We start from the raw sequence: 17,987 nt of genomic DNA, 5'->3' as shown, positions 1-17,987 counted from the left end.
CCGAGTTCTTTGTAAGACCAGTATAACTATATCTATAAATAGTTATAGTTATTAATAATTAATTATTAATTATTAATATATATAGTGTTTCAGGAAGTGTTATGTCTAGGTTTTTTACCAAAAAATGGTCTAGGGTTTTTCGTTGGCTGCGCGTGCGCCCGTGACCTAGCCTCTGCCTCTCGCACTGCCTCCTGCAGCTGCCCTGCCTGGCAGCCTGCTACTGTCCCTCTGGCTTCCCCTTTGGCTTGATCTTATCAGGCTGATCTCTACTCTCTGCCTCCGGGCTTGGCAGCCTTCTGCTGCTAAGCTTCCCTCTGTCCAATGCCTCTCCTGTCAGGGGAAGGCTCTCCTTCTTCGCTTGAAGAATCCAATCATGAAGCAGCTTTTGCCTCTCTTATATCAGATCATGGAGCTCCAAAAGCCAGGCCATCTGCAAGCAAATTCGTCAAAAAGCTAGATGACATTCCTGAGATATCCTTACCCCCAACTCTCCCTCGAAAAGCAGCCATTTCTCTGGCTGAACGGGGATTGGTTGGGCAGTTTACAGGTCTGTGGCCCTCCCCCAGAGCAGTCCAAAAATGGGTGGAGAGAAACTGGAGCGCCAACATACAAGGGAAAATCGCCATCAGGTTCTGTGGAAGGGGATATTATACATTTCTATTTGAATCTAAAGAAGACAGGAACCTTATTTTCAGGAATGGACCATACTTCATGGACTCGAGAGGCCTGTATCTGAATAGATGGTCTCCGGACTTTGACCCTGAGATGGACATCCCAAACGCAGTGCCAGTCTAGGTCAGGTGCCACATCTTCCTCTCCACTGTTGAGTGATGAGTCAGTCAAAGCTATAGGGAACGTGGTAGGCAAGTATATTGATAGATGTGAACCAAAAGACAACATGCATGCTTGTGCCAGGACTTGCGTGGAAGTAGATTTGGGAAAAGGGCTTCCGGAGGCAATCAAACTCAAGGTGGATCAATGGACGCACATCCAACAGCTGGACTACGAGCAAATTCCCTTCAAATGCAAGGTATGTCATGAGTATGGTCATTTTGCAAATAGGTGTAGCAAACTAAAGGATGTGGAGACGGTAGAGAATGCAGAAGTCCAAGAAAACAATTGGGAACAAGTGAAAAGGAAGAAAACTAGTAATAAACAAGCTACTCAGAACCCCACTCAAGCTCATGGAAATACTGCTACTTCCTCTAACCCCCCCATAAACCCTGCTCCTCCGGTCGAACCGTCATCTAATCCCTTCGAACTCCTGGATGAAGATCCCCCATCCCCTCGTTCCCCTCCCCAGCCCAATGCTATTGTCAGTACCTCATCCCCTCACCTCAGTTTCTCGCCTCCCCCCCTTCCATTAATAGAATCCTCACTAGAAATAAAGTCAAAGAAACAAACAATGCTCCGGAACAGCCAAAAAAAGCCGGGAGGAAATCCAACAAGGAACTTAGAGATGAGGCCGCAGCAAAGGATATGGCTATTGGCACCCAACAGCGAATGGATACCTTCCTCGGCAAACAGAAAGGAAGTGGGGAGACATCGCAGCAGAAGGACAAGGTTGGGAACCACCATAAACCAAGTAAATAATGATCTTGGTCTCTTGGAATAGCAGGGGGTTGGGTTCTGCTTTAAAACTCAACGCAACAAGAGATCTAATAAAGCAAGAACAGCCGGATATATTAATGATCCAAGAGACCAAAATCAGTAACCAAGAGTTTCAAAACTTGATAGCAACACAAAAAAATTATGAAGGAATAGCCATAGACTCCAACGGGGCCTCAGGAGGCATTGGTACGTTGTGGAATAAATGGAACTGGAAAATTATCAGCCAAAAACTCAACAGCAGTTGGGTCAGGACAGATTTAACAAAGAAGAACACAAACGTCAAATATACGGTCATAAACATCTACTCACCAAATCACTACAGAGACAAAGCTTTATGTTGGGAGTCACTAAAAGAAGAGGTACAAGATGTTCAGATAGATAATCTAGTCATGGGAGGGGATCTAAATCTGATACGGAATATAGAGGAAAAGCTGGGAGGTAGATACTTTGGCGATCCGTCAAGAGCAGCCTTGGAGGATATTATTGTTGAGCATAAGTTGCTCGATATCCATCCTAGCAACGGAAAATTCACATGGAGCAACAAAAGAACGGGTGTTCATAACATAAAGGAAAGGCTTGACAGAATCTTGATTCAGGAGGATATAGCAGCAAGTTTTTCGTCCATCAAGAGCAAAATCGTGCATGCCTCGGCATCCGATCATAAGCCGGTTGTGCTCATCCTGGACAAGTGGGAAAATCAGGGTCCGATCCCATTCAAATATAGCAAAATTTGGGACAGCAAGGAAAGCTTCAGGAATATAATAAAATAAAGCTGGGATGCAGAGGTGTTGGGCTCCCCACAGTATGTATGGGAAACCAAGCTCAAAAATGTGAGAGAAAAAATAAAAACGTGGGCCAGAGAAGAAGCTCTCAGGGACCAAAAAAAAAAATCAGAGTTGCAAGAGAAGCTGGAAAAGTGGAACAAAGAAAAAGAAAGTCAACAAGCTACTGAACAAGACAAAGCCCATGAAACAGAAATGTTTTTGGCCCTCTACAAGCAAAATAGAAATGAAGAGGAGGAACTTAGGCAAAAGTCCAGATGTCTTTGGATCCAAGCAGGGGACAAGAACACTGCTTTTTTCCACAACAACCTCAAGATTCGACGAGTGGGCAACCAAATTGACAAAATCCAAGTGGAAGGACAGGAAATAAAGGGAAGAGAAGAAATAAAAGAGGCAGCGTATAACTATTTTAAAAACCTCCTCACAGCTGGGGAGCAACAAGTGGAAAGCGTTGATTTTCTTCAGCAAATTAGCAGCAAAGTTAGTGAACAGCAAAACAGTGAGCTTGAGAAGGAGGTAACAGCGGAGGAAATAAGGGAGGCTATTTGGAGCATGCACCCGGAAAAAGCTCCAGGCCCCGATGGATTCACCATTGCTTTCTACAAGAGCCATTGGGAGACAATTAAAAAAGATTTGGTCCGTATGATTAAGAATGTCTTCAAAAAACACAAAGTGGGGGAAAACACGAAAACTTCTCACTTGGCCCTCATCCCCAAAGAGCCAAATCCTATCTCCTTTGATAGATTCAGGCCAATTTCTCTATGCAACTCCTCATATAAAATCATCACTAAGATTTTGGCAAACCGATTAAAAAAAATCCTACCTTGTATCATTTCGGAAAACCAAGGGGGCTTCGTCCCAAAAAGGCAAATAATTGATAATGTGATCCTCATTCAAGAAGCCATTCACAGTAGCATCCAAAACAATGAAAGAGGTATGGTCATAAAGTTGGATATGGCTAACGCTTTTGATCGTGTTTGCCATCACTTTCTAGTTGCAGCTCTTCAAAAGTTTGGCATCTCACCCAAGTTTATTAGGATCATTGAAGCGTGCATCTCCAATCCATGGATTGCAACTTTGATTAATGGAAGGCCCAGCAGATACTTTCACAACACTAGAGGTTTGAGATAGGGTTGCCCGCTCTCCCCTTTTCTTTACATCATTATGGCAGAAACGCTTAGCATACAGTTGGAGAATCAGAGAATTAGAAGGGAAATTACTGGTATCAGAATTGCTCGAGGGGTTAAAGAAATTAACCACTCTCTCTTCGCTGATGATACTCTCTTGATTGGGGGCGCCTCTAGTATTATTGCTAGAAGGTTCAAAAAGGTGTTAGATGACTTCTTAGCTGCCTCTGGAGGTCTTTTGAACAACAAAAAATGTAGAATATACACCTGGAATGTGCCAAACAAACAACAAAAAATGTAGAATATACACCTGGAATGTGCCAAACAATATCATGCAAAGGATCTCTCAAATCCTGGAAATCCCAGTTCAGCAAAAATGGAGTCATTTCATATATTTGGGGTTACCGTTGGCCAAAGAAGGGATTAAGACAGAGACTTGGAATAAACAAATCGAGAAAGTGAGAGGGAAAATCCAAAGCTGGGGGATGATGTGGTTAAACTTGGCTGGCAGAACCATCTTAATCAAAGCTCTCCTTTTGGCTTTGCCAATTTATCAGTTTGCTTTAACTTTGGCTCCAGCTAGCATTCACAAGCAAATGGAGCTTATAATCAGAGGCTTCCTTTGGTAGGGGGAGGCAGGACTCCAAAAAGTTCAGTTTGGTTCGGTGGGATCAAGTTACTCTTCCCTTCGAATATGGAGGTATCTCCATCCACCTCCCAAACATAACTAACAAAGCTCTTGGTATCAAGCTAGTCTGGTGCATGCTCAATGGGCAGGATCAGTGGTGGGGAGAAGCCTTGGCCAGGAAATATCTCAACGGGCAGAGGTCCTCGTTGATTAATGAGCTGATTCCGGAACGTCCTTGTACCCAAATCTGGAGGCTTATTAAAAAAACCATTCCTCACATTAAAGATCAATTCTCAAGAAACCCTGGAAACAGAGAAAACACTTCCATTTGGAATGACAGAATTATGGGGACAGCTCCATTAAAAGGAAACCACAATTTGAGAGATCTCCATGACTGGTTGGAGGAGAAGGGTATATCTTCCTTATTCTCCATCTCGGAGTGGGATCAAAATAGATGGTCTGCTTGGAAAAAGCCCCCTCTACCAAATCGCCTCTCTGATCAGTGGGAAGAGTTGAAGGCTCTGCTCTATGGCTCAGCTCCGATAAATAAAAAGAGTAGGGACAGTTATATTTGGGATCCTAGCGGAGGAATTTACACTGTCAAATTTGGATACAACTTCCTCCGAAACCATAGCAACTATGATAATTGGAGCCTTTGGCCAGCTGTGTGGAAGAATGCTTGCCTTCCTAAAATCAAGTTTTTCGCTTGGACCCTGCTGAAAGGGAGGATTCTTACAGCTGAGAATTTGAGGAAAAAAGGCATTCATGGGCCTTCTATGTGTGTTCTTTGCCAAGAAGAAGAAGAGAGTACCCAGCACCTATTTTTGAACTGTGCCATAGCTAGACAGTGCTGGAAGCAAGTTATCAGCCCCCTCGATTTGAATATTGATTCAATTGAGCAGCTGTCTCCTTTACACAAGAACTGGACTCATAGCTACCCTTATGCCAAGAGAAATAAGGCTGCCATCATGAGTGTCTGGAAGTGTCTCCCCTCCACCCTTTGCTGGCACATCTGGTTGGCAAGAAACAAGTGCATCTTCAAGGGCAAAAAACCTAGCTCAGGTTCTATTCTATCCAAAACTTGGGCCCAAATTGCGGAAATGATCAGCTCTAAAGGTATGCCACCCACGGATCAAACCAGCTGGACACAAGTAGAAAAGGATTGGTACAACAAAATTCCCATGGATGGCCCAGTTAGGAATCATATACCAAAGACTGTTCGAAACAACCAGGAAAATTGGAAGCTTCGGGGCAATGAAAGGGAAATAGAGGGGTGGATCAAAAACCAAAGAAGCTACATCCTCTTCTTTGATGGAGCCTCAAAGAACAACCCCGGAAGAGCTGGGGCAGGTGGGCTTATCCTGGATCAACAAGGTGAAACAGTTTCCACGTTTGAATGGGGGCTGGGGACTCTATCAAACAACAGGGCTGAGGCTTATGGTTTGCTTATGGGCACCAGCATCCTCACAAAGCTTCAGGCAAAAGATCCAATCATTATTGGAGATTCTGCTATTATAATAGCGGCAATGGAAGCTGGAAGAGATTTCAAAAATCAAGCCTTGAACAAAATAAAGCAAAGAATCAACGAAAATGTTAACCTGCTTGGGAAAGTTGTCTACAAACATGTGTTAAGAGCTCATAATCAAGTTGCAGATGCCTTCGCCAACAAGGCGGTGGACAGAGGGGTAGGGACAGCTAGAGAAAATAACGATGTCTATGACAAACCAATACCATAATCAGCCCTCAATGGTGATCTGGCCCATCATACAAGACCTGGGAAATTACAACATTCATTTTAAAAAAGGGGATATCAGTACAACACAGATTCAGAAGGCGATCCTCCCTCATATGTCTGACATGAAAAACAAAGAAAATCCGCCTAGAGCTAAGCGGAAAATATCCTTTGTTCAGAACTGCAGGCCATGTATCCTACTGCCGAATAATTTCCGCCCTCAAGACATGACAGCAGTTGGTAAATGTCTCTTCAAGTGCAGGGGTTCTCATCTTGCCACGAATCGTCATGATATCACTGCCAGGATGGTTCACGAGGAGCTCCACATCAAGGATTATAAGAACCAGCTCGGGATCAGGCTTCCTCACAAGAAGACTCATTTCAGCAGCGATAGTAGAAGTTCTCCAAGTCGCAGTGCTTGCCTAAGGAGGTTTCCGGGGAGTAACAACAGCTCCCTCTCTCCCCTAATGTGCGTGGGCAGAGGTAACTTGGTACTGTTTTTCTTATGGTTTTGCAACTTTTCGGCTAACCTCCCATCTTCTCCTGTGGTTCCGTTTAGAATTGTGTACAGGGTGTCTCAAGCCTCTTCAGTTGTGCCTCATTTCTTACTTTGCCCAGTTCCTCTACTCGCTCCCAGAATTTCTCTCAGCCTCCCCATCACTCCTCTTCCTCTACTCTCATCGGAACTGTGGGCCTCAAAAGAAACAGTGATCATTCCCTTTGGTTGGAACTTCTTCGCTGTCTCATCCCATCTCCCATAAGCTCCTACACCCTCAGGCATCAACCTCAGTACATCTCTAGTGACGGCCTGAACTCCAAGCATCCCTCGGGCAATTACAGGCTTTCGAAGCAAGGAGAAAATTTGGTCACGAACCTGAGAATTGCTGCCTCCCACCCAATCACTTTCAGAAGTCTTCAGCTTCAGAACAGCAATAAGGATAAGGAGAGCACCTCCTCTGTCACCAATATGTCTGGCAATCCCCTGGAACAGATTGAGAATAATAATAGTTGCGCGCTCTACCGGGCAAACTGCTTCATGATTGGGCGTTTCATCAAAACTCTTAACGAGCTCAGGGCTGAAATGGAAAATGAAAACAAATCCAAGAAGAAAAAGTTCGAGAAGCAAAAAGCTGAGATCGAAGGGCTCAAGGAAAAATGCCAGCATTTGGAAGAAGCTGTGAGCTTCATAAAGACACTGAATCAAAGTGAGCAAGGCGAAGCCTTGACCAAGCTCAGCAACAAGAAGGATAAGCCCCCCGAGGACTCAGTCAATCAGTTTTGGTGACCTCTTTGACAATTTTTCTATGCTCTGTAAATTTTGTTTACTGTTAGGACAGTTCGTCCGACAATATAGTTACTTTGTATTTCAATTTCTAAGAAGCAAGACCAGTGATTTGGAGGATGGGACTGCGCTCCCCTTTTGCACCTCCCTCACCGATCTTCCCCTCTCTATATGTACTGGGACCTTGTCCCTCCGCTGTTGTTTTATAATATATTAGTACCTGACCTTGTTAAAATATATATATATATATATATATATATATATAGTGTTTCAAAGCCAATTGGAAAGGAGTTTTGGATTTGGAAGGGAGGACGATGGTGAGAGCTTTGGGAGGTAGGGTTTTTGGTGTGGCATTCATTTTTGGCCTTTGGGCTAGTGAGGCAAGCGGTCGTGTGACTGTGCTAGGAAAACCAAGGTTGTCAATGACCAAAGAAGAAGCGATCAACCTCACCCAAGTTGACGATTGGCGGAGGATATGGATGATTGAGGGAGAAACTAGATCAGGGTTCGCCCTTTCTACAACGATGTCAGAAGGATGGGCAGCATGATCAAAGCAGGCATCTGGCCCTTTTCTCGGTATTTAGACCCAATATCAATCTTTCATTCAAATCAGGCCAAATCTAGCCCTTTTCTTTGGTTTTACCGATTTTTAGAGTCATTGTCGATTGTTGGCTCAAATCGGACTAGATCTGACCTTGTTCTTTGGTTTTCTCGGTTTTTTAAACCACTATCATTTGTTGGTCCATACCAGGTCAGTTATGGCCCTTTTCTCTGGTATTCCCAAGCTGCAAGCCCATATCCCGACTCACATAATCAGGGCAACCCACAATATGGTTCAAATCTATTAGATAAAACCCTCCACCCTAAACGACCTAGGTTTGGTGAAGGGTTTGAAGGTTTGACACGAGGGGAAAAGTTTCAGATCTTTATCAAGACTCTCAATGGAAAGTCTGCTCTTATTTGGGTTTCGAGTCTAGATTATGTGGTGAATCTTAAGTTGCAGATAGAGACCAAGTTGGGATTTCACGTAGATAAACAGTGCCTCGTTTCTAGGGGGAAGCAGTTACAGGATCTTCTTCAGTTGTAGGGGTGCACTGGGACACAGGAACCAAGAGGCTTAGTGTCCTACAAGGATGCGGTGAGGAGTAAATTCTCTAATCCATTGGACACGCCACAATACAACCATGGATCTTACATTGTTGAAAAACAGCAACAAGCACCTACCATGGAGGTAAATCTAACTGAGGTTAATAATTTTTTCTCTGTTCTTCAAACCAAGGTAGTAATTTGCAGATGCAATGGATTTTGGCCCAGGCCTAATGCTTTGCCTCAACGGGTTTTCACAACCTGGACAAACAATTGTGATATATACCTATGCTCCAAAGGTTTTTTCATAGTCCAATTTGATACCCAGGAAGATTTGGAAAGAGTATTGAAAGAAGGGCCATGGTTTTGGGGAAATGCAGGGCTATTCATTACTTCTTGGTTCCAAGATTTTGATGCCACAACAATGGTGATTTCATCAATGCCAGTATGGGTGAGGCTACCAAATCTCCCCCTTCCCTTCTGGCATCATGAGGTCCTTGAGGAAATTGGAGAAACTTTGGGAAAATTCAAAATGATGGACACTAAAAGAATGAAGAAAGGCTTATTTTCTTTTGCCAGAATCTGTATAGAAATTGACCTAAGTAAAGGTCTACCTCATCACATTTAGCTGAAACATAAAAATTTCCAATGGACCCAACCTCTGGACTATAAAAACATAGCATTCAGATGTTGATTATGTTACCAAACAAGACACTTGCAAGACACATGCCCTCAGGAAAAAAAGTACAACAAATGAAAAAGGGTTAGGCCTGCAAAACAAAAGGATGGCAGCCCTCTGATCCCTATCTCATAGAGAAAGAAGAGGAAATCACATAAAACCCTCCAAACCAAGAAGAAGGGGGTACTCAGGACCAAAATGGCCAACACAACCCACAAGCAGAATGGAACGGAATTAGAAATGATCCATGAACCAAAGGAGCAAAAAAATATGGCACATAGAGGACAGTATGTTGGGCGCAAAGAGAGCTCATGCCTCAAAAAGTTCTTATTCCGACAATGAACACCCACCAGAGACAACTGTGAACGAATTGGTACTAGTTCCCATGGACCATTCTGCAGAGGGATGGCAGAAGGTCCAGACCAAAACAAAACAAAAAACAAAAAAAATGTTAAAATTGGCACCTAGGGCCAAATTCCACCTTAGGACAGATCACATGATGGAGATGATTATTGCACTGGATTCCTCTTTTCGAGAGGTCCAATATTGATATGAAGATCGTCTCATTCTAACAAGCAGAAGTGGAATTTTGAATTTATTCTCTCATGCACAAATTGTCAAGGTCGGCCTCAGTCAAATGTAGGCTCAAGAAGCCCAATGGATGTCTCCTCACCCTCAACGAATTGTATAAATAGGAGTGACCTCTGTCCTCATTTGGACATCACTCATCACGTCATTTCATCTCTCTCTTCTCTTGATTGATGTTGATTTGGGATAGCATTGGATGTGCTCCAGCCATGAAAAAAGGTGGAGAGGCTAAAGCACATAATACTCCAAGACCTAGAAATGGTTTGGGCAAATTCTACCGAGTTAAGGAGATATTAAAATAATTAATATTTTTAATGGAGTTCCTAAGTCTAAACTTAGGAAAAATAAAATATTAATGGGTATTAATATAAAACTAGGTTAGAAGGTTCTAAATGACATGGATCAAGCCAAATCTAATCTTAACCTTTGATTAGAGTTGTAATCTCAGTCGTTGAAGGACCAACAAGAAAAGTATAAGAGGAGGCTTGAAGGTCAGTTGGAAAATACACCAGAGTGATCAGACATTCGATTTTCTAGAGCGGAGTTTGCTAAGAAAAGTCGAATCAGTGATCAGTTTGCAGCGAGGGGCAGTGAGTACGAAGAGACAAAGAGGCAGAGATAGTGTCGGAAGACCAGCGCAGAGACAGAGAGGCAAACACAGAAGCGAGAAGGAGCCACACAGAGGCTAGCAGAGACAGCGCAGAGGCCAGGAGGGCCTACGTCATCCACGCAGAGGCTACTGGAGTGACGCAGAGAGCCAGAGAGGCTGCGCAGAGCCTCAAAGCGCTGATGCAAGGGGTTTTCAGGCTGACGCAGAGGACAAGAGGGCTGACGCAGTGCTTCAATTATGATGGGGAGGGTTTCATGGGGCAGATTTTCTGAATATCTGCTTCCGAATAGAGAGGTATTATTGCCGACTTATTTTCTCTGTCGGGTGAGCTGGTTTGGCACCCAGTTGTACTCAGATAGACTGCATAATAAAATAACCCTCAGAATTGTTGCACCGGTTTTCCCAAGTTGGGTTTTTCCGAGAACGACTTGTCCAAAAATAACGGTGTCACTTGTGTGTTTGCTATTTCTTTCAGTTGTTGATCTATAGATGGTTGAGACTGTATTGTGTTTATTTTTTATATTTAAATGTTTAAATAACTTGTTCGTAATTAACAAGTAGGAGAAATAAACCAGAGAATACAGATAAAATTTCTAATGGGTAATACTTAGAAATTTCAACAATTGATTTGTACAGCTTGGGCAGCCTCTCTCTTCTTCGCACGTGTGGCAGGAAGCCAAAAATTTCAGGGTTATGTACAGGCCAAATTTCAAAGAAACAGACCAGCGTTGACCAGCGCTAACTTGACCACCTTTGACTTCGGTTTTCAGGGCAGAATTTCGATTTTCCTAGGCCGAGTTGTTGGGCACAGGAATCAAAATGTTTTGGGAGTTTGACCAGCATTGACTTCTGCATTGACTTCATATTTGACCACAGAAAATTACAGCAGTGTTTCTCTCTCCTTTGACTAGGTTTGACCAAACTGTTTTGGGCTCACTTTGACTCTCCTTGAAGGCCGAATTGGATTGTTGTTGACCGAGCTGCTTGGAGGACATTTTGGTGCTGATTTGACCAGCATTGACTTTCTGGTACACCCTAATCTTTGCACATGTGGAGGTATTCTTGCCCAAAACAGATCGAAAATGATTATGTCTTCTTTCTCCTTCCTTCGCTAGGTATTAGGTTTCTTTTCTCCTTCTTGATCAAACTCTTCTTGGTAAGTGAGTGAGATCTACTTGAGTGAAGCCAAGTTCACCTTTATATAAGCTCTTCTCCCATGCTATTAGGCCAACTAGTCATCTTTCCTAGGCCCACATGTCCTTCTAAATAGGTCGATTGCTCCTTTGTAGGCCGACTTGATAATTAGCACTTGACTTGATCTTGGAGGATTATTTGACTTGACTTTGACTCAAATAATTTTACTTTACAATATGTAACATACCCAAATGGGTCTTTCACATATGACAATGACTCATAAGCCCTAGAAGCTCTCAATGGGAGTTTGACCTATAAAATAAATTCCTCTTGAGCATGAAACCCATGCCTCGAGAAAACAATAACAAATTTATTTTTCTTAGTACATCAAATACGTAAAGTCATGATTACATATGTCATTATGAAGACCGAACCTAGTTACATATTTCAACAGTGTGGAGTCCCATGGAATGCTTCCCAGATTTGTGCTCTGCTCTTGTGGAGAGATAGAGTGTACCTATCAAGGTCTTGGTAATATGACAATGTTGGATGTGACGATACTATTATCATTGATGCTTATCAATCCGGATCCCTTCTTATGAGAATATTTCAACTTGAGATAGACCTATTGAGTCGTTATGAATACCTCCCTAGTTAAGAGGGAGTGATGGGAAAGTAACTAGGTTTGGTCTTCATATTTATCTTTATACTTGTATCAATTTGTATTTTATAAAGAAGAAAAAGAATTTTATTTGTTCAAGCATGGGTTTCATGCTCAAGTCTAGGTTAAGCATGTTCCTCATGCTTTCAGAGATTTGTTGAGTCAAAGTCTATTTAGACTCTTTGTAAAGAAAAAGGAAAAAAAATTAGGTCAAAGAGAGTCAAATAGTCCTCCACAAGGCCAAGTCGGCCCTCCAAATGGTCAAGTCAGCTCACTCAAAAGGATGTGTTTGTTCGCTTGTAAGAACAACTATTTATAGGCATGAATCCTCCACCAAAAACTGAAGCAAGTTCGTGGTTACTTCTGAGGTGAGATATGCAAGACTCTGAGGCAATATTTGCAGACTTTCTGAGTCTAGATTTGCAGACTGTCTTCTAGCTGCTAAAGAACATGAATTTCTGAGGAGATATGCGAACTACTAAGACTGTTTCTATGATGACATACGAGCTGATATGGACTGCAATTACTATGATATACAACCAATGAAGGACTGATATGTGAACTGATGAAGGACCTTAATATCTATATCTGCGAGTTAAAGAAGGACTACAAAGTCTGTAAGATACAAGCTACAGGAAGGACAAAGGATCACTGTGAGACAAGGTATCTTGTGACAGATTAACTATCTTATTGAAGACGAATCATGACAGAGGATGGAGGGCTGACTTGGGGCACTTGTGGAGGTATTTGTCTTGGTCTTGGTCTTGGGTTCGGGTTTTTCCCAATTGTGGGGTTTTGCTCTGGTGTGGAGCCTATATCTTGTGTTTATTGTCTCTTATGATATTCATGTTTATATTTTGGTAATTGCTTGATGAAGAAAAAGAACACACAGAATTTAATAAGAAGCCAACAAAGTTCACAAGTAGTTATCAAGCAAGGAAAATCAACCTTTACCATCATTTTGCAACAGGCTTTTCCCTCTTACTCTCGTTCATTGTTTTACTTCTGAATGTATTATTCTTGTAGGTGTTAGCTTCATTAGAGTTGTTGCATATTCTAAATTTTATTGTCAGACACACCCTTATAGCAAGTTTTAACAGGTGTATCTTGTGGAAGGGCCCTCCACGTAAATTTTTGCATTATAAAACAGCATATTAGTGTTGGCTGTAGCATGCTGTTGCAGCTCTGTTTTTTTCCTAATAACTAGTAGAAAACAGACTTATAAGACTGATCTCTAGACTCCATATTCTCTATATTGATTTAGGCACTAGTCTCTCTTTCAACCACCTCATAGAATAGAAAAATTTACTCTTTCATTTTCTGTTTTCCCAAATCTGAAATATAATTCAAGTGACCATCATAAATTGAATTCGTTACTAAGTATTTATCCCCGTTCTAGTATTATCATAATTTCAACTTACATATTTCTAGGGATTCCCACCTTGTGACAGAGGAGAGCTAACCTAAATAGAGTGAACGAAATACTGTGGTGACAGTGGGTAGCCCTTCTTCATTACCCACAGGGTCTCACTTGTGTTTAGGGCTTTGTCAAGTAAAGTGAGGGTTTAGGAGGTAACAGACAAATAAATCAAAATAATGTCCTTTCATAAGGACCTAACAAAGCCACAACCCCAAAAGACATGCCCACACTCGCTTCATTTCTCTCGGTTTTTCTAGCCTTTTCATTGGAGAGAAATTATGGGTGATTCATCCCTGTGCACTGCAGTTGTTTGGCTCTTTTAGTCTGTACTTATATTGACAACTCTCAGTTCTACCTGTTCTATTTTTTATGGTAGCGATTATAATTATGGGAATTTGGTTTTTCTTAGGCTCGTGGATGAACTACCAATTCATATAGCTGCTAAAGAACATGTTCATTGGAAGTATATTGGGAACTGTGATGATGGGGTTCAATCCAATTTGTTAGCTCTTTCGACCTAGGTTGGAAGAGGGAGCAAATCTCTACTTTGCACAATGTATTTTTTTAGTTCAGTAATATAAGACTCGCTTTTTGGGAAAGAGAGTCCAATTCCAATTTAAATTGAAATTAGAGAAGAACGGTGTTGTACTGCAATGAAGCGGGATAAGGCTGACTGATATAAGAATATGCATTAAAAAAATTGTATAGCCTTGATGGCTTGTATTTTATCAATCTGCAGAAAAAAATTTATGCAGTTTACCCCTGAAAGGAGTGAACAAATTTGTTCAAAAGCTCCATTGTGAATGATATGTAGCATATATTACCCTCCTAACTAACATATACTTGACAAAGCAAATATTGAAAAGAAAATGAACCAAAAAGCATCAGCGCATATAGTATTAACCTGAAATGGAGGCCAAAAGCATGAAGACACAATTGTTGTGTCAATTACATCCAGTGACAACATACTGTCTTCTACCTTGTCAACCCAATCTGTTAAACCAGAGATGTTTACTTCATCAGCTACTTGTACAAGCATCAAGTGTTGATCATTTGCATTACATGTATACAAAAATGACTCCAGTTATAAGGATTTTGTAAATTAGTTTCAAACTTTCTAGGTGGTGCCAAGGATTCACCTTCATGTTGACTTTGCTGTTTTAGAGTAGTCTTGACATTTGCATTAGTCCTCTTGGAGGCAGTCAAATCATTAATCATTATTTCACATCTTTGCATGCTCCCCTCTCCAAAGAGTATCTAAAGAAATTTCGAAAAAGTAATCATTCATGATTAGTTTTTAATTATTAGTACGTGATTCCTTTCAGGAACAAGAATTGCCATCAGAACAGCCTAGTGCCTATTAGAAACAAACTCAATGTTACCTTAAACAACTCCAAAGTACGAGTTTCACGCTCAATGTTATAGTCTGATTTGTTGAGCAATTTTTCTGCCAGCATAATGCAATATTCATTTATAAGCTGCTCTTTGGACCCAAATATTCCAACCAACATACCGAGAATATCAATTGACCTCCTGTTCCTGCTACCCATGGATGGATCTGCCTCCACAGGGTCAGGCTCCCAACTGTCATTATCAACCAATATTAACACACAATATAAGCCTTTGATACAAAACCTATACTTGACATTTCAATCTTGACTGAAATTTGAGGAAGTGCATACCGTTCAGATGCAGCCCAAGACTTCTCATCTTCAGCATTGTAATCATCATCATTATCACCATTTTCACGATTACTTGCATCTCTGCTCAGCTCTTCAAGTAGGCTAATTCCTTCATTTACATCTGTGCCATTTGCACCTCCTGAGCTATCAGTAAGCATTGCCACAATACATTTACTAGCATCTTTTCTTCCTCTCAGATATTCCCCAATTGGTTGTCCCACTGCTTCAAGGAATACACCAGTTGGATCCAGAGTTCGAAGTGCTTTAATGGTGGATACATACTGCGCTAATATATCATTAGTAGAGGCACCAGCAATAAGAAGGCGATAGCGTAAAGCAGAAAGAAATGAATCAACCAGCTTTGCATGTTGGCCAGTGTTGTCCAAGCATTGTTTTAAATCCTTTATGGTGTCTTCACTGCATATGTTTAAAACCAAACAGCATCAAACTAAATCACAATTTCCAACAAAAGGAAAAGGATCTTTAACTACAAGGTAACCACTTTCCTTTCATTTCACAATAAGAAACTTAAGAATTTTATTTGCATAAGAAGAAAAGGAAAACAAGATAAAAAGAGAGAGCCCAACGTGGAATTACATCAACGTAAAAATCGAGATAGAAAGAACATCTGAATTTTTGGATGTGACATGCTGAGTTAAAAATGCTTTTGTATTCTATTTTTGAGAATCTTGATTAAGTAATATGCCTTGTATCAAGTCATCTTCCATCAATACTCACTCAGGAGTCAGAAAACTCATACTGCAATAATGTCCATTTGCTTTAAGAAATTAAATATGGGGTGTAGTTTCTTCATGCTATGAAACTACACCCCATACAAGACTGAACAAGATTTTGAGGCATTATTAACAATTTTTGCATGTTTTGATGAATCCCACACAGAATGCTACAATTATTTTCATCTGGATCTACAGTCTTTGCACTCCAACTCACTGTATTCTATCTCAGAAGTATCTTTTTTACATCAACTAGAGAGAGAGACTGTCTTTTGTACACCTGCTGTCATTATACAATTCCATTCTAACTTTCATTTCATTTCGTCAGTTCTCCAGAGAAGCCATCATGCAACAGTATTCACTTTTTGTCAGTTGAATCAATTGTGCTTACAACTTCCAGGTAATTCTTTTACAATAATATGTTACCTGAATATAATGATATGAATTCTCAGCAACTCTTAATTGTCAATGAAAATTGGAACTGCTTCAATACTAAACTAGGCTCGTGAGTGTCCTTTACAAATTGTTATGCAAAATTTGTTGTCCTTATCGCAGCTCATTATCCATGTGTAGATTTAGCTTCTTCCCCTAGTTCAATGCAATGTTGTTTATGCAATAATTCATAAATAATAGCATCAATCTCTGTCTAAATTGTTCATATATGATGCTTCCAACCAACACTCAAGCCTAATGCAAAATTGGATAAAAAGGTATCTTACTCTGTTCACACAAATTCAAATTGCAAATCAATGTTGCAACCCATAAAATCGTTCACCAAAACTCCAAATATGTTCAGATATATTGAGGTAAATTTCAAAAGGTTAGGCAAGTTTTAACTTTTGACTGCTCAATAATGACAAACTTCTTATAATTGCAGGCTATACAGTTAAGTTTTAACCCATTCAGCACTGTTTTTAACCATGATATCTCACTAGTCTATTTTGCCACATAATAAATGATCAGATAATGTTTTCAGAAGCCAACGACAGATTAAAAATTTAAAAGTGCTAAAGATCTCAAGTATTTTTGTAGATTTGAGAATTAACAAACTTTGCAAACCAGGACTGATTATAATTAGCTAAGCAACCTATATCCTTATTTGTCAAGTTAACAAAATGTACAATAAATGTTGCCAATGATAAAATAAACAATGTTGATATCGAGTATCAGAAGCTGCAGAACAAAGCTTTTAAGTTGCACACTTCACTACAGGTTATCTGCCTAGATGCATAGGTATTCACCTCCCAACACCAGAAAAGGGGGGCCAAGTACTTTGTCATCTACAAGATCTTCATACAGCACAAAGGAAGGCGATTTTGAGCAAGGATGTTAAGTTGGAGAAGAACATGGCATGTAGGAAGTCTCATGAGTTGCCACCAGCAATGACAGTGGACAAGGAGCAAAAGGCTCCAAAGGTAGAGCAGCATGCACACATTGAGAGATGCTTAGGCGCATGTGGAGGCTCCTAGGAGCACATTCAGGGAGAGCATGCCTCCAAAGAAGTTTTCAAATTACATAGCAATGATGAGTAGCATCACCCAAAAGGCAGCAGACCACGAGGTTTGGAGAAAACCTATGGTGAAGGACGATGCATGAAACATTGTGCCAAGACCGGGGGGCAACCAATTCCAAGTGGCTCTTCATGAAGTACCTTCCTCACTAAGAGGGAGTGTTGAGTGTCTAGGCATGTGGAAGTCACCTAATTGGCCCTTAAACTTAGCAATTACTTTAATAATTAAAGTAATTGACTTTTATAAGATAAAGTGAGTTAATCTAATGAAATATAAAGGTTCATTAGAGAAATTTTGAGGTCTAAAATGGGCATCCTGAGAAATATTATAAAATAATAGTCGAAATAATAAAATAATATTAGATTGCCTCATCAAATTTTGGAGGGAAAAAAGAAAAAACTACTTTTTCAACTCGTATTTTTAACTTATCTCCCTACGATTTTACTCAAATTTCGAGCAGGAGCACTAGTTGGATGCGGAATTTAATTTTGCATCCAAAGAGTACCCATGTTGCATACTTAAGATGGACTCTACTACACAAAAAATGTGAAATAACCATGTTGCATACTTTCAATGGACCCTACTACATGAAAAATGTGAAATACATGAAAAAACGTGATTTTTACTACACGAAAAATGTGAAATACATGAAAAAACGTGATTTTTACTACACGAAAAATGTGAAATCCATGAAAAACGTGATTGCTACTACAGGAAAAA

General features: G+C 40.6%; 1 protein-coding gene across 1 annotated transcript in view; it reads right to left on the bottom strand.

Moving 5' to 3' along the window:
* The window catches only part of LOC149165112 (anaphase-promoting complex subunit 2-like), a 93,250-nt gene that overhangs the window by 41,382 nt on the left and 33,881 nt on the right, over window positions 1–17,987 (bottom strand). The window contains exons 7-10 of the mRNA XM_089432245.1: window positions 15,023–15,439; window positions 14,723–14,924; window positions 14,480–14,597; window positions 14,245–14,333 (exon numbers count right to left, since the gene is read on the bottom strand). Coding sequence (XP_089288371.1) covers window positions 14,245–14,333; window positions 14,480–14,597; window positions 14,723–14,924; window positions 15,023–15,439 — 826 coding nt within the window. The remainder of the gene's footprint in view (window positions 1–14,244; window positions 14,334–14,479; window positions 14,598–14,722; window positions 14,925–15,022; window positions 15,440–17,987) is intronic.

Source organism: Pinus tabuliformis, chromosome 5_1 (genome assembly GCF_031772625.1).
Source record: "Pinus tabuliformis cultivar Carrire ecotype Pingquan chromosome 5_1, CPIR1, whole genome shotgun sequence".
NCBI lineage: Eukaryota > Viridiplantae > Streptophyta > Pinopsida > Pinales > Pinaceae > Pinus > Pinus tabuliformis.
This window is presented reverse-complemented; position numbering and strand designations above follow the sequence as displayed.